Below are 20,898 nucleotides of genomic sequence, written 5' to 3'. Positions count from 1 at the left end.
GTAACCGCTGCAGATGTCGCTTCAATATGAAATTACCTTTGCATTTCTATCACGCAAATCTGTAACGCTTCAGTGATACAGATTGAATAGCACTCTTGGAGAGCATATGGGTGGAAATATTACTTTTACCAGACGCCAATGTCAGACAATGGATAGAAGATCATGCCCATAGAGTAAGAAGTATGTCATTAGGGACATTCCACTGCCAAACTGTGACTTTCTGTCTGATTTCACAGAACACATTCACAGAACCAAGCACTAGGTTTAGAACAGGGATCTCCAACTCTGGTCCTGGAAATCTACTGGGTGTGCAAAAAAGTAGTAAGTAGTTGCAAAGTTGCTAAAGTTATCCGTGATGAGATTCGAACATGCAACTGTTGGGTTGCTAGATGTTTGAGTTACCTTCCCTGTGTTGCTAGACATTTGAGTTGCCCACCCTCCCTCCACTTTCGTTTTGACCTCAAGTAAACTTATGTCTTAAGTAGCCATACTGAACGTAACATATTATACTCATTTGAGTGTCCCGGATTTTTGTTTACTATGTTACGTCTAGTCTATGAGACCAGCCTGGACATACAGTAGATAAAAGCAAACAAAGTTTATTCACCAAAGCAAGGAAATGGATTTGTATTGAATACATTAAAATAGACTTATAGAATAAAAGACAAATGTATGGTTACAGTACATAACAATATTGACCAACACAAAAAAGTTAACATAAGTGCCTGAAATATCTGAGTAACCAGTGCAGTACTGAATATCATGACTACATTTAAATGCATACTGTATGAACATTAAACTTTGTTCATATTGTCATACCAAGAGCCATACATACAGTATCTTTCATGCATATTTGTATTGATATTCCTCTGTTTTCAACAAATGACTTAACAATGTGCCAATTCCAGAGAGCCATTCATCCCAAATGACTTTCATTTGCAGTGGTCAACAACCTTGCGTACCTTCAGAGGAATGTAAGAGCAATTCTGAACCCATGTCTCCATGTACAAAAAACTGCTGTAAAATGTACAACATGTAGGCTACATTTGACAAGTCAAGGAGTCGAGAAGACTTGTCATGAAAAACACAGAAACGTTGATAATAAAAAAAGTGTCCTTTCAATCCCTAAAATGTCCGTTTTTTTATTGGCATACTGTACCCCAAATTTTACCATGAGGCTTTCAAATTCAGATGAACATCTTTACTGTTTATCTGAATTGTATGCGTTTTTCAGATAAACATCTTTACAAATTCAGATAAACATATATTTTTATAAAAAATCCAACTAGAATATACTTTACAATGCTATGTTTTGTTCCTTTGCATGTTTTTGGGAGCTCTTTTGTGCTGTGTCCATCTTGAGGTTAAAAACTTCTGGTCAAAAACAAGAGGAGGCAGTGTTCCGGAAACAGTTTGGTCTGCATATGAAATGTCAGTAGTTCAAAATGTCTGCACCTGTGCCTCCTGTTAGATCAATGCTCACAAGCCCGTTCACTCTCTATTTCAGACCCTATCCCAGAACTTCAATGACCTTCTCTAATTCATACTGGGACTAGGGTCAAGTGCTCCCTCTTGTCTCAGTCTCAGAGCAGTTCATACAGTATATAATAATTTCTTACTGAATCTTTTCCCTGGCTTGGACAGTATGGGGAGCCAGTGTCTGACTTCACCTAAAGCATTCTCTCCAACCAGTAGTGTTACCAGTCTTACAGTATATTTTTGCTGGTCTTCCTCCTAGGGTTTCATAAGAGTCACTAGACTGTAGCAGTAGGTGGGCTTCTATATAAGTCCATATACTGCTGCAGCAGGCGACTGACTGTATGTCCTTACTGCTCCAGTAGACCGTGCTGACTATGAGCGTATGGACAGCCAGTGTCTGAGCCCGTCCAGGAAGTGTCGTACTTGGACCACGTAAAAGTCCACGTTGTGAGAGAAGTCGGTGCAGATACTACTGTAGGTGTCCACTAGGGTGCAGTACAGAGCAGTCCCGCCCAGACTGATCACCACGGTTACTAAGCACAACAACAGCAGGATCAAACAAGAGTCTCCACCCACCTCTTCTGCACAGATAAAAAAAAACATACTTATTAATATGTTACTACTATCTTATTGTGTCTTTATTGAAGACACAGTATAAGAACTTATGTATAGAGTGTATGCGTATGTGTGTGCATGTGTGTGTGTGTGAGTGAGAGAGACAGAGAGAGAAAGGTGGTTATCAGGCTGATCCATACCTGGTTCCATGCCATCCTCTGGCTCGCTGAAGCGCACCTTGCGTTTGGAGTTCTGTTTGGCTGCATCGGGACCCTCTGGGGGCAGGCCATCTAACGACGCCCTCCTCCTTTTCAGAATGGACACCAGGCCATCTGGTGAGGAGCTCTGCAGGGGTGGATAAGTGAGAATTAGAAACAGTGTGCAGTGAATGGCTTAAACATTTCTGTCTCTATACAGTACACTACTTTTGACCAGAGCCTTGTGTAATTAAAAACAAAAAACGATGTTTTAAGTCAGAAGTAAGCATCGTTCTGAAGCCAAAAAATAAAGGAAATTCACATGAGCACCACCATGCCTATTCCATCCACGCTCTACCAAAGTTTTCCAGTACACAGCTTTGACCTACGACAGTAGCTATGTTGGTCTATTGTATTTCAAACAATGTGTACGCAGGTTGCTTAGGATTCAAAACTTCTAAAATAGCGGAGGAGCTGGATGTTCCAGTGGAACCAGAAGATAAACAAGTGCATAGTGGGGCTCGGCGCTCCGTCAACCAGCTGGCATACACATTTCAGGGAACATTAAGCAGTGTGTCCTTGGGATGTACCATAGGGGTGGAGCACATCTGAAGGATGAGGGCAATGGTGTATTCCTTGAGAGTTGGTCTCTCCAGTCTCCACTGTACTCTTCTCCGTAGTAGCAGGACGGAGAAGGGTGCAATTGCGGCCCACAGTTCGGGTTGTTCCTGCATGTGGGCATTCCTGTAACTGCAGGAACCTCTCTTTATACTTCTATTGGTACATTTTTAAGCTAGGACTCTGGTACACAGGTGGGACCGCTCCAGTACAGTAGGTGGCGGTAATGCATCATAACGTTGGATGCCATCCGCTGATAAACCCCACAGAAGAAGAGGCGGCGTTGTCGCCCCCGAAAGCGTGGAGGGAGGCTTGCCCTTCTCAAATCGAACAGTAAATCTCCCTGCTCTGTCATTTTGTCAACAAGGCAGCATGGTGCATCGTCCAGAAACATACATCTCTTTTCCATCAAATAAATGTTTGAATTTCTAACTAGTTTTCATTGGGAAGGCAGATAAAGCGTTTTTAACAAAAGCAATCCTTTCTACATGGGAAAACACAGAATCCTAGTAATTACTATACATGCTTAAATAGGTCACTTTTGTTTTGAGCCAACTTTGCCGTGGGCTTTGAACAGGGCACTTGGCTCACGTCCAGCAGGCAGCCTGGTTCCAAATCGAATGCAATCAACTTTCAGCCAATGCAAAACACGCCTACATTGGCGCGCCCAGGCGGGATTAATCAAACCCCCAGAGGGTAGTAATTACTAGGATTGTGTTCTCAGGCAAAAGGGATTGCTTTTGATAAAAAATACTTTATCTGCCTTCCCAATGAAAATTAGTTAGAACATTTTAACATTTATTTTACGGAAAATATTTTGACTTTGTTGCTGTGGTAACTAGTGGAAACCCTTCAGATTCCATGGTGGTGACATTAACGCTTACGCTACGAACCCTGTCATGACACATTATCTTGACACTATTTTAATAGACAGTCTGGTGATGAAAGGAAGCTTTTGTTGTTGTTCATTCACTCAGAATTGCCTCTCATCCAACTGGTGTTAGCTAGCTACTAGCACGTTGCGCTAGCTACTAGCGCAACCCAAGTGCTTTGGTCCGGGTTCTAGAACTTTGAGATTCGGATGAAAAGATGTTAGCATTGTCAGAAATGCTACACAAAGGTAGCACATAGTTGGTTCTTAATGGACGGAAATGTGCACGTGAGGGCGCTAAAATATCTATTTAATAAAAACTGTTGCACCTACAAAGGTATTCAGTCCAAAGCGGCTGGATGGATCATTATGAGAGGCGAGTGTGTTGTGTACCTCCAATCAAGTTCATTTGCGAATTTTCATTGACATTGTGTCATATTGGCTTAGATATGAAGATAGGGAGATTTGAATTTAACATTGAGCTTCAACCAGTGCATATACTATTGTGGGGGCCATCGCCCCCAAAATAATGCACCGTATAGGCAATAGGGAGCAATTTTAGACACCCGTAGAATGTATAGAGGTGAAACAAGTGTATGTTTGCACAACAAACTTGCAATGATGTACAGCTCAGCGGAGTCATACACTATTGCACGTAAATTAGGTCATTTGTAACACTGACAGTGTCATCCACGTCTATAATATATAGGTAGGTCAGTTATATGGGGTCAATATGCGGAGATCAATAACAACACAGGATAATGCCTCAGGCAACAGATCTATTGTCAACCCAAGAGTGCTAGTATATCATATTAGGTTGTCTCTAGTGTCTAGTCTGACTTGTGTGGTTTTAGAAGTCACTGCTAGACAAAACTGGGTTCAAATACTAGCCAGGCATGCTCAACAAAGCCCTCCTAAACGTCATTGTCTGAACCATGTCTGACCTATTTTTCAGGATTTGTATGTGAACTACTTGTTCTAAAATCTGTTGTGGCTCTTTAGTGACATCATAGCCTCTGTGTCCTGTCCTCAAACCTTCCACCCATGGCCACATCCGTAGTGTGGCTCAGCACATGGAATTAAGTATCAAGCACACAGACAATTTACTAGTTACAGACCCAGCTCCTTTGCCAAGACATTTCTGTGCTCCCTTGAGCCTGTCCAAGGCTATCTCATTCCAAAATGTGTGTCCTCTACCAAACAAGACAGAGGGAGAGACAGCAATAGAGAGATCTAGACATACAAGAAGAGATAGATAGAGAGAGAGAGAAAGGTAAAGAGACAAAAAAGACAGAGAGAAGAGAGAGATAAACATGAGGCTATTTAAGCCTCAGTCACAGTGTATTCTCACCTCCTCCACATGAGAGAGTTTGACCAGGTCTTTGGCTGAGGCTTGGGGAACCCCCGCTGGCCACTCCACCACCTGCACCTCCTCTTCTGGACTCTCCTCAAACACCTCCTCTTCATCCACCTGCCCTTCCGCCTCCATCTCGTCCACTCCTCCCTCCTCCACTCCTCCCTCCTCCTCCTCAGCCATGGCAGAGTCAGCTCCTGTTGGCGTGGTCTGCTCAAAATCCTCCTCACCCTGTCTTACAGGGTTGCTGCCTCTGACTGCAGAGACAAGAGAAGTGTTGCTTACAATACTAGGCCTACTACTAATCACCTGGCTTCAGCATATAGAACCCATAAGCACCTATTATAGATACTGACACAGACACACACACACACTTATAGCTGAGACAGTATGGGAGCATCATCTGGTATCAGATTCCATATTATGAGCCCTTATTGATTAGAACCCGAACTACACTCTGCGGCTTTCCAGTGAACAAAGAGGATGATATCATCTCCTTCCTATACACATCTCTAGGCTAAGTGGCCATTCTATAATATTGATTTAGGGATTCATCTGATGGTGGGTTTTGTGTTGACCTTTTCCATGGTGGGATGGTGATTCTCTCTCATTCCTCTCACATTGCTCCTTGGTGTTGTGGTTGTCTTTCAGCACTGTGTCTGCCATGCTCTAGAAATAAAAAACCAGCTTTGTCATAAATGTCGCTCATGTCACAAACACACTAATCTTCTCTTAAAGTATGGACTAAGAAACGTCATCAAAAGGATGGTGTGTAGTGCATTTTCTTACCTTTTCCGCACCAAGCATTGGCCTATTACGGAGAGAGCGAGAGAAAGAGAGACCGAGAGAGGGAGAGGGAGAGAGAGCAACAGCGATAAATAGAGAGAGAGAAGAGGTCTGACTGGGCGAGCTGATGTTTTGATGCCATTTGATTGAATAAATGGAAAGCTAGAATGACCGGAGGCCACTACAGTGACTGAGCATCTGGTATCCAGCTGAATCAATCTCCATCAAACCGCCACGAGCTACTAACATACCAAGAGGCATGGGTGGGGTTCTGTGACTTGCATGAAAACGTATCTGAGTCTATAGCTTAGTAGAGTAAGTAAAGAGAAATACTTGAAAATCAAAGGAGTGTTATTTAATTAAGGGGTGGTTCATGTCTAGACAAGAACCACTAGCGTGGGATGATATGTTCAAAGTTCAAACATAGGGTATAATCTGACATATCAACCAAATGACTCTAGCTAATAAACCATTCATTATAAAGCATTCACGAATGAAAATATACATTTAAATGAAGACCGTGTTTACTGATCCCCCTCTGGAGCGGTAATATTGTGGGTGGTGACAGAATGTGACAAACTAAACTATCTAGACATGCTTTGCTTTCCCTTCTACTGCAGCAAGCAGTACCGCTACAAGTTATTGTCCAAGTCAATGTTTTGTGCATGTAGTCTCAGTTATAGTTATAGTATAAAATTGTGCTAGATCTGCACCCATGTTATGGTCCACCAGTATCCATCTCACCTCTGGTGCGTCCTGCAGATCTGGCGCAGTATTTCTATGTGTTCCTGTCCAATGCTGTTGGTTTCACCTGGTGAGGTGCTCTCCGCTGCTCTGTTACGCTTTCTCCACTGGCTCTCTGGAAACACACAGAATACACACACACACGCACACACAGAGTGGAATTCAAAGAATAACAGAGTTATATTTTGTCAGTCGTGTTCATGTGAGTCTACGGTAGTGACAGAGCAGTTGTGTAGAGAAGAGTGCAGTACCCCAGTCTTCCTGCAGGGCGGCGAGGTTGGACAGGAGGCGCTCATGATATAGCCTCTCCAGCTGCAGGAACTGCACTGCCCACTGATCTTATAACCATCAGCAGTTAAGGAAAGAGGACACTAAAAGAGCCCATAACACCTATCCCTGAAGCTGTCAACTCTGGGATTCAAAAGATAGGATCATATTAACAAACGTCAGACAAATATATACAGCATCTGATGTTGAGCTGGTGAGCTGGTGCTTGTGTGCGAAAATCAAGAATTCAGAAAATGTATGACGCTATAAATAAATCTTGGAATTTTAAAGCTATTCCAGTGTATGTTCTCCTGCAGTTGACTGTGTGTGTGTGTGTGTGTGTGTGTGTGTGTGTGTGTGTGTGTGTGTGTGTGTGTGTGTGTGTGTGTGTGTGTGTGTGTGTGTGTGTGTGTGTGTGTGTGTGTGTGTGTGTGTGTCCAAATCATTACTTTCTTAGGCAAAACCTCTTGTGTAAGAGATTCTTATCTCAATGGGAATTAATTGGATTACTTTCAGTAGAACATATTTCCCTCATCAACAACCCCCAACTTCCACACCCAGTATTTACCAAAATCAAGGGAAATCCTGCAGGGAAATCAACCCATGAACCAACAGAACAAGCCAAATAGTAACGAAATTGTAACCCGCCTATAGAAATTAAAAAACTAAAAGTGAATATTCCGTTCTGCCCAGCACACATGGAAACACTTACCCCACCACTGCAGAAGTATCATGTCCCTTTCCTTTTTCAAATTAACAATTGTAAGAGTGTCATCCTAAATCACTGTCACCAAAGTCCCTGAAGCATCAAAATAAAAACACTGCTGTTTAACTGCTGTTCAGCTCTGACGGAGTGGAAATAAATATTGGCAATAAGTAACGGCAAGGATACATTCCTCTACCAGGGAGTAGGCCTCCGCTATCTGTTAAGAAAGAGAAAGAGTGAGAAAAAAATCATTACACACTGACCTTATTCTGTCACTTAGCTCACTTACTCAGAATCAGACTTCAGTACAGAATGTCAGGTCCTCTATTTAACCTACCTGGAAATAAATAAACTTGAAAGATTCATTTAAAGTAATTAATGTAATATAACTAGAAAGGTTATATCCTAAAGAAAACAATTATTTTACTGTTGGCTATTGCATGGAAGGAAAATGTTTACCCCCACTACAATTCAGTTTATAACTAAGAGAAACCAATAAAGCCTTCTACATCCTTCAGCTTCAGCTGTCCAACTGATCTGTCAGACTAGATATCCTCCTGTTTGGTAATGAACTGATCCTAACAGCTATTAATGGCTACCGACACTAAACAGTGCGACTTCCAACACATCTTGTATCTAAGCCAAGTCACTTGATGAACTTGAATATGACTCAAGTTTTAACTTCAAGGATGAAACATGCCATGAGATAACCTTAGACCACTTTCATGTTGCTCTGAAAGACTATATGAAGTCACTCTAGAGAGGGATGGGCAACTTTGATTGGGGTCAGGGCCCAAAAAAACAAGGCTGCAGTGGCTCGTGGGTCTGCGTACCCACCATACCCATCCACACCACCATGCAGTCAGAGCTGGCCCTAGCCTTTTGGGGTCCCTAAGTGTCATTTTGTTGTGGGCAAAACATTTTAGCACCCCCCCTCTTGACAGCGGTGAGAAAATACTAAGTAAAAAAAATTTCCTGCAATTCCACACATTTTGCCATGGAGCATAGAGAAAATGTTTTAGTTTTAAAGTACATTTCCTGCAATTCAACACCTTTTGCCATAGGGTGGAGAGAAAATGTTTGCTGTTTTTTATATTATATCTGAGTGAGAGTGACTAACAAAATCAATGGGGGCCCCCCGGTCGGTAATTCGACCATGATTACTACAAGTTTAGATAGCTGGCTAGAATAACTTACCAATCTAAAACATTTTAGCTGACATGGGCTTCTTGAGTGACTGACATAACAAGTGGAAAAACTGCTGATGCACAACCAAATTTCAAAATTGCACCTTGTGTATTCTACTATTCCAACTACCAGCAGCAGTTTTTGCGGGCCTACGAAAGGGGGGCCACTGCCAGTTGTCCATCCCTGCTCTAGAGGACATATACGAATAAAGGGTTTGAGTTATGTACGGTATGTTTTAAAGTGCTGAGATAATGCAATACCATCGCTATTACATTTCCATTAATTAAATAGTTTCACAAGCAGATGTTCTCAGTTTGAAATCCAAGAGCGAGAGAGCACAGATACTGTATATCAAAGCCTAAGATCACATTATTTATGTATATTTCACCTTTATTTAACCAGGTAGGCAAGTTGAGAAAAAGTTCTCATTTACAATTGCGACCTGGCCAAGATAAAGCAAAGCAGTTCGACACATACAACAACAGAGTTACACATGGAGTAAAACAAACATACAGTCAATAATACAGTAGAAAAATAAGTCTATATACAATGTGAGCAAGAGGTGATATAAGGGAGGTAAAGGCAAAAAAAGTCCATGGTGGCGAAGTAAATACAATATAGCAAGTAAAACACTGGAATGGTAGATTTGCAGTGGAAGAATGTGCAAAGTAGAAAATAATGGGATGCAAAGGAGCAAAATAAATAAATAAATACAGTAGGGGAAGAGGTAGTTGTTTGGGCTAAATTATAGATGGGCTATGTACAGGTGCAGTAATCTGCGAGCTGCTCTGACAGCTGGTGCTTAAAGCTAGTGAGGGAGATAAGTGTTTCCAGTTTCAGAGATTTTTGTAGTTCGTTCCAGTCATTGGCAGCAGAGATTATACAGACAGACATACCAGGATAAATATTTGACCTTGGACAATGACCTTAAAGGCATAAAGTCACATGCAATAACGTATACGTGGTCCCTTGTGGCTCAGTTGGTAAAGCATGGTGCTTGCAACGCCAGGGTTTTGGGTTAGATTCCCACGGGGGACCACTATTAAAAAGTATGAAAATGTATGCACTCACTGCTGTAAGTCACTCTGGATAAGAGTGTCTGCTAAATGACTAAAACATAAATGTAAAATGTTATAGCTTAGATTAGCGTATTACCCTGAGCTTTTTTATGTTTATATGCACTGTTAAGGACCTGTTAGTTGTTTAGCATCCCCTAGCGGCAGTTTAAGTGCAGCAGTGTAGAATTTACCTGTTTGTGTCATGTGACAGGAAGCAGTTTCAGAAGTGAAGCAATGTGTAAAATGTGCAAGTGTGACAGAGTAGTTACAATCCTTCAACATCCTTTGTAGAAGCTTTGTAAGACACAATGTCTGTAAGTACATTGTTTATTAGCACAAGATACATGTTTATCACATATAATTTCATGTTTCTGTAAAAGGTTAAGAATTGAGTTAGCTGTTAGCTACTTTGAATTAGCTTCAGTACTATTTCTCGAAAGGGACACCTAGCTTAGCAATATCAAACATACAGTTGCATTCTAGTAACTTTATATTTGACTTATTCCTTATTTTGTACATTTAGTGCAGTTATTGTGTAAGACATTCTGTGCTCTATACTACTGTGACTGAAAACATGTACTTTTGTGTTTGTTGCAGTTTCACACTGATTAAAGTAAACTTCCGAAACGGCACCCTGCTTCTTACTGAGTTGTTTGAATAAGTGTTTAGCTAACTGGATAGCTGGATAAGGGCTACTGTACATTTAGAAAGTCCACTATGTGCAAACATGACTGTATTCTTAATTTTGAACTTCACTCCCCTGTCCATGTATAGAATAAATGAATGGATTATTTAATTCATTAATGAAATAGTAGTCTGGAAGGATAGAGCTATGACAAAAGATGGGACTCAGATGTAATGTGGCGAATAACAAGCTGTTTTACCTCAGATTCACTTCTACCGTGACGCACAACAGAACTCAAACAACTGTGTCAGACAACTCTTCCTTTCCCTGTCTCAACTCTCTGTGCCTGTTTACCAGGATTTTTTTTTTGTACAGCTCTAATTCTCCATGTATGGGCATCTATTTTGTCCACATAACTGAAATGCAATCTCTTAGCGTACTTCTTGGCCAGTTATTCTGCCAATGCTCCACTGATTGTACCAGTTTGATCACAGAGCAACCCTTTCTTCTGTATCAGTGTATCAGGCCCGTCCCAAATGGCAACCAATTCCCTGCCTATTTAGAGCACTACTGTTGACCAGGGCCCAAAAGTAGTGCAATATGTAGGGAATAGGGTGCCATTTGGGACGTAGAGTGCCATTTGGGACGCAACGTGCCATTTGGGACGCAACGGGCCATTTGGGACGCAACGGGCGGGCCATTTGGGACGCAACCTCAGTGTATCAGTGGGGCCTGTCTTTTTCTTGAGGTGTGTAAATCATAGCTGGCTCTTTGTTCCATGATGACCAGAACTGGCAAAGATAAAACAACAACTGCAAGGCTATTACAGTACATTGAGGGCCAAAGCAAGTGTTCTTACTGAATAGGATTATAACAAGTGTATAGAGTACAGTACATGATCATTGTAATCATGGTTACATCTTAAAGCTTGATTTACTCTCCCTACAAATTAAAAGAAGACACAAGGGAAAAGCAAGATGTTTCAGTGGCAAAACACATGTGACAGATGAGGATGAGATTTACTGTGCAAAACACAGTACAACCCACAGGACCAAACCACAGAGGATTTGTGCTGGTGAAGGTGAAAACACACACCTGGTGTAGAGACTGTGGCAGCAGTGTGTGGTCACTGTGTTCTCCCAAAGACTGTAGTGAGGCTAGCAGGTCAGGGCTGGAGCCTGGGGGGCCACTTCCTGAAAACACACAATGTCAAGTGTAATAGACAGTTGATGAATAGGCATGTTTGGTTTGACATTTTAAGGCTACTCTTAAGGTCTTGTCATGGCAGCCATAGAGAGTGCTTGTCTTTTGAACCAGTTTGAGGTAGGTGACATATGCAAATCTACTCCACAGTAAATATGTATAATGTACACTAGTGATACACGGGTTGATTCGTAACCCGCAGTCCCCGCGGATAGCGGGTTTAGGGTCATTAAATCTTGTGTAGCTGAAGGGCGGGTGGGTGGCCTGCAGGTTGAATAAAGAGAAACAATACCTTTAAAAAATCCATAAATGTATAATTATTGTGCAATTTATATCTATAGAATACACTGAGGGTTTTCTTTCGTTATTTTAGGCTATCTGGTATTAGTGTAAAAGCCTAAACTTTAGGGCTTAACTGTAGCCTACGCGCCAAATAGTTTACACAACCAATCGCCAAATAATGCTTTTGAGAGCGGGCAGAAAAAGTTAACGTCAATCCACCGAGGCAAAAAAGGACATTGTCGAAGTTTAATTCAACAAGACAAAAGCTGCGAAATGATAGTTGAAAAGAAAGAGAAGGAAGGGTCATAAAATATTTGGTGAAGTGGTAAAAGAGAATGATAGCAGTGCCCGCTATGTTGTGTGTGTTGATTGCGAGACGTTTTACAAATTCGACAGTCACAGAACAGGACTTCAAATATGCATGTCAAGGATCTGTAGCCAACTGTTAAGATGGGTTAAATGGAAACTGGTATCTGGACACTGACTGTAGGTCTATAACCTCTCATATAGCCTTCCAAATAAATCCTGCAGAATTATGCATTTCTTGCAGTAAAAGTATACACCAAATGTTGGCAAAATCTGGATTTAGGAACAGGAGTGGAGAAATATGATTTATTTACTTCTGCATCTTGAGAAAATGCAATGCTCAGTTAGATACCATATAAAGGTTCTGTCTTCATTATAAAAGCATCATAAAAGCTGATAATATTTCAACCACATATAATATGCATCGAAGCCGAACTGAAATCTTTTCAGTACTGAAATTTGTTCAGAACCACGTTGGGTCGTTTTCATAGCTTTCTTTTTGCTTACAACAGGTCAAACTGATGTCATTTGGACATTTGGGACAGAAAATCTTTCCCATTCGTTTTTTTGCGTTATTGTTTTTTCTCCCCAGTCCCTAAAAGTTGAGCAAGGGTATATTTAGTATTTTATGGCAACATATAATGACATACGAGAAGCTACAATGTATCTAATTATAGACAATTTGACTTACCAAAATGGCTAACCACAATGTCGGAAATGATAAGCAGAAACGTATCTAAATCAGGCAACAACAAAAAAATCATGCACCCTCTGTCAAAAAATAGTTATGCTGTCTTTGACTGTAACCTAACGCATTTTCTATATTTGCGGATTGGGGTTGAGTGCAGACCTGATATTTTCACTTTATCACATATAGTCGGGGGGTTGCAAAAGGGTTATTAGCAATTGCGGGCAGGTGCGCGAGAAAAAAAACAGCTGACCCGCGCACCACTAGTGTACACTTAAACTACTGTGTGGGATCTGTACTGTGTGATGAGTGCTGTAGGCACCTGAGGCAGGCTCCGTGTTGTTTGCCTCCTCTCTCTGAGTCGTCTCAGTGTCCGGGTCTCTGGGGGGGCTGGTGCTCTTGTTGCCCATCCTCTCCCTCACAATGTTGTTCTCCACCAACTCACTGGTTCCCAAGAGGTGGGTCGGGCCCACAGGAGGGAAGTGGCTGGCTGCTTTAGGGTTGCCACTTACTAGGACTGGATTCTGTCTAGAAACATGGATTTGGTTTAGGCTACTCGATGGGTCACAGAAAACTCAAAAAATCTTTAGGTTTAGCGTAATAAAATGTGGGATCCAATGTTCTAGGTTTTCCAGCTTGTTGTAGTTGGAGTTGGAAGACTATAGGTAGAAGGTTGTGTCATTAGTGTAGATATATAGTCTATTATTCCAACTCAATCTCCTTGTTTTTATGGTCTCCCTGTGTTCTGGCCTCCTTGTTTGGAGTTGTTTGGGGCTCTCCCTGGTCCTCGAAATCCCTGAAGCAGGTCACCAAGAAGCTTTTTCCTCCCCTCTTCAATACCCTGTTGGATTTAAAACAGATTTTATGGTGTTAGCATCAGCGTGTCGTTCTCAGCTTTGAGTTAGTGAGGGAACTGAATGTGCAGAAGAGTGGGAGTGAAATGCTAGTTATTTTTGCTGAGTTAATCTTTTCAGAGAGAACTCTTTGTGTTACGACCAGGACCTGCCTTCAGGCACAGAGAAGCTCTTACATCAGCCAGGCTGATTTTGAGAAACTTAAAATAACATATTTGTCTATTAGAAACCATAATGGCCATGTTACATCATCAACACATGGGGCTGCACACAGAGAGAGAGAGAGAGAGAGAGAGAGAGAGAGAGAGAGAGAGAGAGAGAGAGAGAGAGAGAGAGAGAGAGAGAGAGAGAGAGAGAGAGAAGAGAGAGAGATGTACAGTGCATTCAGAAAGTATTCAGACCACTTCCCTTTGTCCACATTTTGTTACGTTACAGCCTTATTCGAAAATAGATTTTTTTTTAAATCCTCATCAATCTACACACAATAATTAAGCGAAAACAGGTTTTTAGATTTTTTGAGAAGTATTCAGCCCCTTTGCTATGAGACTCAAAATTGAGCTCAGGTGCATCCTGTTTTCATTGATAATCCTTAAGATGTTTCTACAACTTGATTAGAGTCCACCTCTGGTCAATTTGGAAAGGTCCCACAGTGCATGTCAGAGCAAAAATAAGCCACGAGACAGAATTGTGTCGAGGCACAGCTCTGGGGAAGGGTACCAAAAAATGTCTGCAGCATTGAAGGTCCCCAAGAACACAGTGGCCTTCCTAGAGCTGGCCGCCCGGCCAAACTGAGCAATCGGGAAAGAAGGGCCTTGGTCCGGGAGTTGACCAAGAACCAAGAGCTTCAGAGTTCCTCTGTGGAGATGGGAGGACATTCCAGAAGGACAACCATCTCTGCAGCACTCCACCAATCAGTATTTTATGGTAGAGTGGCCAGACAGAAGCCACTCCTCAGTAAAAGGCACATGACAGCACACTTGGAGTTTGCTTAAAGGTACCTAAAGGACTCTCAGACCATGAGAAACAAGATTCTTTAGTCTGATGAAGCCAAGATTAAACTCTTTGGCCTGAATGTCAAGCGTTACGTCTGGAGGAAACCTGGCACCATCCCTACGGTGAAGCATGGTGGTGGCAGCATCATGCTGTGGGGATGTTTTTCAGCGGCAGGGACTGGGAGACTAGTCAGTATCAAGGGAAAGATGAATGGTGCAAAGTACAGAGAGATCCTTGATGAAAACCTGCTCCAGAGTGCTCAGGACCTCAGACTGGGGTGAAGGTTCAACTTCCAACAGGACAACGACCCTAAACACACAGCCAAGACAACGCAGGAATGGCTTCGGGAAAAGTCTCTGAATGTCCTTGAGTGACCCAGGCAGAGCCCGGACTTGAACCCAATCTAACATCTCTGGAGAGACCTGAAAATAGCTGTGCAGTGACGCTCCCCATCCAACCTGACAGAGCTTAAGAGGATCTGCAGAGAAGAATGGGAGAAACTCCCCAAATACAGGTGTGCCAAGCTTGTAGCGTCATACCCAAGAAGACTCGAGGCTGTAATCGCTGCCAAAGGTGCTTCAATAAAGTACTGAGTAAAGGGTCTGAATACATATGTAAATATGTCAATATTATGTAAATATTTAAATATTATGTAAATATGTTTTACAGGAAAAACCTGTTTTTGCTTTGTCATTATGGTGTATTGTGTGTAGATTGATGAGGGGGGGAAACAATTTAATACATTTTAGAGTAAGTTTGTAATGTAACAAAATGTGGAAAAAGTCAAGGGATCTGAATACTTTCCGAATGCACTGTATATATGCCAAATTCCACAGTAATTTATGGGCAATTCCACAGTAACAGAATGAGGCCAGAAGCCATTGATTGCAAAGTTAAACAAATCATACAACTCTATGCACAAGGACTACTTTGAACAATTTCCACAGAACATTTTACAAAAGCACATTTGCTCAAATAACAGTGCAGTAAAGTTTGGTATCAGAATGATGGTAAAATCTCCCTCCCTTTTTTATGTAACCACATTTTCCAAAAACTCTTATACATCTACTCTGAATTATGATTCAAAGATGTCTGCAGAAAGAATGGTGTGTCAGCTATGATTTGACTCCTTGAGTTTGAAAAATATCTCTTTTGGTTATTTAACGACAGTAATTGAAGTGGATTAACACCCAGTAGAATGATGGTAACAGAATGACATCATGGGTCCCTATTCTGTACTATACAGAAATGCATAATAGTACACTACAATGAAGTAATGTATACTGTACTTTATTCTAGTGTGCTCTACTGTACTGTACTAAACTCTACAGTACTGTACTGTATTGACCTACATTGAGTATTCCAAACATTAGGAACACTTTGCTAATATTGAGGGGCATGGATTCTACAAGGTGTCGAAAAGCGTTCCACAAGGATGCTGGCCCATGTTGACTCCAATGGATGGATGTCCTTTGGGTGGTGGACAATTTTTTATACACACGGGAAACGGTTCAGTGTTAAAAATTGAGCTGCGTTGCAGTTTTTGACACTCTCAATCCGGTGCACCTGGCACCTACTACCATACCCCGTTCAAAGGCACTTAAGTATTTTGTCTTCCCCATTCACCCTCTGAATGGCAAACATACACAATCCATGTCTCAATTCTGTCAAGGCTTAAAAATCCTTCTTTAACCTGTCTCCTCCCCTTGATTGGAGTGGATTTAAGTGACATCAATAAGGGATCATAGCTTTCACCTGGATTCAACTGGTCAGTCTATGTCATGAAAAGAGCAGGTGTTCTTAATGTTTTGCACACTCTACTTCTATTTGCTGTACTGTCCTGTGCTCTACTGTACAAACTTGTGAAACAAATGTCTGTGATTGGTTCAGATTTGGACTGACCAAATTTCAACTACCGTCAATGTTTTCATACTCTTTCTTTGACCACCACACAACAGAAAGATAAATAAAACATTGAGCTGAACATAACAGTGGAAGAAGGGAAGACAGTAGCAGGTGACCCGACTATGTTTTGTGACTACTATGAATTCCCATCTTAAGCAATTCAGTTGCAGTCATTCACTTACAGGTTTATTGGTAATTCTGTTACCGATTTGGTAACAGAAAGACACGTTTTAATCACTTAAATGAATCATTAACCAAATTGTTAGCAGTAAAAACATTATAAGTAATTGATAGGTCACCTTTACTTGAACTTTCATTATCCTCCCTCCTTATAAAAAAATATCTTAAAGTGGTTTTGGTAAGAGAATGACAAGACATTAGGCAATATCATTTCTTCAAAACGAAATATAAATGTTACTTCAACATTATTGTGTTGATGTATTTTGAATACCCATTCTTTTTTGCTAGATGTTTTCTAAGACCCCTTTTCCATCTGTTTGACCAGAAATCATTTTAAGCATTTCACTGTGCTTGTGCATGTGACAAGTACAACTTGAAACTTGAAAATCAAATCCTTTGCTTATTCCAATTTTTGGGGGGGATGAACATTTTTGAAAACTTTATGTACTGTATGATTTTATAAAATAAAAAATAAAAAAAAACAATCTCCACATCATAAGACCTAGCCTACATTTAAGCATAAATGAATGACCAGAGAGTATGGATGGAATGCACAGGGTGGGGGTTCGGGAACATGTCAAGAGGTGCCATGTTCACAGTCATGTGAATGTGAGGGGGTTTAGAACATAGAACTAGAAAGAGGAGTGCGACTCATATGCATCGTGTCTAATGTGTAGTACTGGCCTTTACCCTCTCATGTAACACGCCACTCTTACATAGATTGAAGGTGACAAAATTCACCGATTTTGAATAATCATCCATGTTTGCATCCTCCAACCAGTAACCGATAAACTATAGTTATACACTGGTAGCAGAATTAACCTCTAAAAAAACATACCCCAGGACACTTCAAAGGGTGTCTGTCTGTCTTTTGGGTTTTGAAGTCCCTCAGTTGAGCACCTGATTCCCTTTTTGTTCAAACTGGGCTGAAGCGCGTTCAGGTACAATTTCTTACCAGAATAATTAACCTTTTTAGTATAGAGTAGTATGTTTGGGTTTTATAAGCATACTTTGATCTCTTTCGTATGGCCATGTGTCTTTTTATTTTATAAACGTTTACATCTCATTGCATTTACTTATGTTGCGAACCAATAGTGAAGAATTTATGCTGCAGCTGATGCTCCCTACTGTGCCTATTCAGGCAGTGGCACTCAAGTGAGTCCAAGCCAAACAAACATTTCATGTTGATTCAATTCATTGGAATACTGTAGCACATTATCAACGCAGTTTACACAGTAATAAACTGGCTACATGCGCTACAATTTGCAATTCACAGAATACATTTTCTTACGCCAATTTCATGTTTATTATTCCGCAATGAAGAGCAACTATTTAATCATTCTCTGTTGAATAAACGAAGCGAAATCAAGAAGCCATTCATGCGATATTTAGGCTATAGCTATATACGCAAAAATTCTGTCATCATAATCATATTCGAAGACGTAACCGTAAGTAAAAACGGCGGTACCCATCATCACGCGGATGTATCCATACTCACACATGCAAGATACTGTCCCGCTGTAGGAAAAGAAAGGTTCGTGGTTGACAATCAGTTGAACGGCCATCCAGCTCAATCCATATCCCTTTTATTCTGAACACGATGTTCTAAAATGCACTTGATATACAACCTTGAGTGTCACCATCTCTGCGGATCCATGGTTGTTTATGATCTAATCCGGGCATTTTCTGCCTTCGTCTAAAACTCATTGCGAAATATATCATTTTATTGTATAGCAGAGGCAATGGGGCCATCTTCTGGCAGCTGGTTGATGTCTCAACTTACATACAGAGGTGGCCTGTAATTTACAGGGCTGGCACGTCAGTTTACATGTGGTGAAAATTGTTTTTCGATTTCATTTAATAGTATCCCACTGGGCACAGACGTCAGTTCAAAGTCTCGTTTTAATTTATAATTGGTATATTTGTCAACTAGCGTGAATTCAACGTGAAATCAACAAAAACATGTCACCATGTCATTGGATTTAGGTAAAAAATTGGGTGAAAAAAATACAAAATTCCCTTTGATTACTTTTTCAAATCCAATCAGTTTTCCACATTCAAAGTCATCACATTGACGATTGTTTTTTAAACCAGTTTTTGCCCAGTGAGATATGTCACTCTGGTTGTTGGAGCTCTTTGTTGTATGGGGAATATGGGCTGCATCAAGGTGTATTTGTTCCTGTCAATGAATGTTCCATTCTCACAGGCACCTGAGCCTGTTTGGGAATGTGATTTCAATCACAATCCACTTCCCGCAATGGAATATTTTTGTTTAAATACCCCATACAGTAGGTGGCAGCAATACACCAATAGTTGTAGTCTGCCATAAAACCATAAATAAGAAGAAGGAGGAGAAGGTGCATTTGTGAGTAGCCTAAATCTGTCTTTGATGATAGCCAGTGCCTACCCAACCACTGACTTGAGTGCCTACCCAACCTCTAACCGCACTTCACTGGCTGGTAAATATGGTTTATTGCCCATGCCCAGTAGTTACACAATGTGGAACAGTAGACTATTGGGTAAAAGGTATCTCCTTTGAAACAGATGTTTTCAAATATCTATTGGAGAGCTTTGGTATCATTCTCATGGATAGCTTATTCAATATCTGACACTTGATGTTGCACTAGTGTGTCAGTAAGGTACTGTATCTGAGTCAGTGTTCTTCTCAGTGGCATGTAGCATGTACATCTTGGTGGGGGCAAACTCACCCAATTATTTTTATGCATGCCAGCAAAGCCACTACACAACACAACACTAAACAATACATTCATTTCACTGTAACAGTGACAAACAGTACCCACATACTGTTAAGGCCTACATAAATCTGTCCCAACAGCAGAGCTTTCTTTTCAGCACCATGGGGTGAATCCTTACCACTGTTACACCTTGCTATCAGCAGACCCTTGTCTGGCAGCGAAATAGTTCATTCAACTTCATTTACTGCCTTTTTTTTTTTTAAACATAGCTGATATGGCTGACTTGCTTAAACAAATGTGGTTTCTGCTGACAATTGAGACATACAAAATATGGTATAAGGGAACGATGAGCGGATAAGAGGCAATCCGTAAGTTTGATTAAGACATTAATGAGCGAGTTAAGACTGATGTAGTCAGTATAACTATTTGTTTAGCACTATTGAAACGTACAGCAACAGAATTCAAAACATTGGCCGTTCTTACAGTATTCTCCCTGCACACCAAGTCAGAACGTAGGATAAGTAAAGGGGGCATATAAGCAGACAATGAAAGCTACAATATTACAATATTTTATTATAACATTTCTCTAAAACAGGCTATAGGCTATATGTGCACAACCAAGTCAGAACAGTAGGCTAAGTTATGAGGGGGGAAAAGGGACCAAATTATTAGGGTGAGGCACATGGGCTACTAACAGTTTACATACATACACTTAGTATTACTTTCTTAGCTACAGTATACATATCTCTCTGGCATATTACATAATTTATGCAGCAGCATACAAGACATTTTTAGACTCACCTTGTTGTGCTGTGCTCACTTGAACAGGAAGGTGGTGCGGCGGTCCTTCTTGTGGGCATATTTTGTCATAAAACTTTGTCATCAAAGTCTGGCATTCTCTGGATTTATGGTTCTTTCAAGACACCTGAGAACTCTGAAAAAACAAGGTCGAATCATGACGTCAGTGATCTTCAGGTCGGAGCTCTAGAAAGAGGCCCGAGTTCCCGACTTGGAATTCCGAGTTGGATGACCGTTCAAAACGTATTTGACCAGTCGGAGCTCGTTCTTTTCCGAGTTCCCAATTGTCTTGAACTCACTGAAGTCTGAGATTTCTCAGTTCAGAGTTTCCAGTTGTTTTGAATGTGGCAGAAGTCATGCTAGATTGACAGCATGGCTAATGTATTCATCCTTTTCTGGCCCATGGTGTTGAATGTTTATCCTTTTAAGCTTGGGAAAGAGACCATTAAACCCAGACTTGGACCACACACCCTCTCCACTGAATAGCAGGCTAGTGATTTCTTTGCAACGCTTGCAGTTAGACACTGATTCCTTCTAAACCCCTC

The 20,898-nt window shown here is 41.0% G+C and overlaps 1 protein-coding gene across 1 annotated transcript; it reads right to left on the bottom strand.

Annotated features, from left to right (window-relative positions):
• Positions 1–583: 583 nt before the first annotated feature.
• On the bottom strand, positions 584–18,619 carry LOC139556573 (consortin-like). The gene is made up of 11 exons (XM_071370693.1): positions 18,358–18,619; positions 13,250–13,768; positions 11,544–11,641; positions 7,764–7,794; positions 6,856–6,942; positions 6,605–6,719; positions 5,864–5,885; positions 5,653–5,743; positions 5,072–5,331; positions 2,235–2,379; positions 584–2,060 (listed from the first exon to the last, which is right to left on the bottom strand). The coding sequence occupies exons 2-11, from the start codon at positions 13,335–13,337 to the stop codon at positions 1,852–1,854; spliced, it is 1,146 nt and encodes a 381-aa protein (XP_071226794.1). The 5' UTR covers positions 13,338–13,768; positions 18,358–18,619; the 3' UTR covers positions 584–1,851.
• Between the last annotated feature and the right edge of the window lie 2,279 nt (positions 18,620–20,898).

The sequence above is a fragment of the Salvelinus alpinus genome, chromosome 27 (assembly GCF_045679555.1).
Source record: "Salvelinus alpinus chromosome 27, SLU_Salpinus.1, whole genome shotgun sequence".
NCBI classification, from domain to species: Eukaryota; Metazoa; Chordata; class Actinopteri; order Salmoniformes; family Salmonidae; genus Salvelinus; species Salvelinus alpinus.
The sequence above is the reverse complement of the archived record's forward strand: the minus strand, read 5'-3'. Positions and strand labels throughout refer to the sequence as shown.

Excerpts from the sequence above, each read along its gene's own strand:
- LOC139556573 (XM_071370693.1), bottom strand. The coding sequence starts at position 13,337 with ATGGGCAACAAGAGCACCAGCCCCCCCAGAGACCCGGACACTGAGACG. Across the intron at positions 5,886-6,604 it reads ATCTGCAGGACGCACCAGAG|GCCAATGCTTGGTGCGGAAA; the intron begins GTGAGATGGATA and ends TCTCCGTAATAG. Across the intron at positions 5,744-5,863 it reads CAATGCTTGGTGCGGAAAAG|AGCATGGCAGACACAGTGCT; the intron begins GTAAGAAAATGC and ends TTTTATTTCTAG.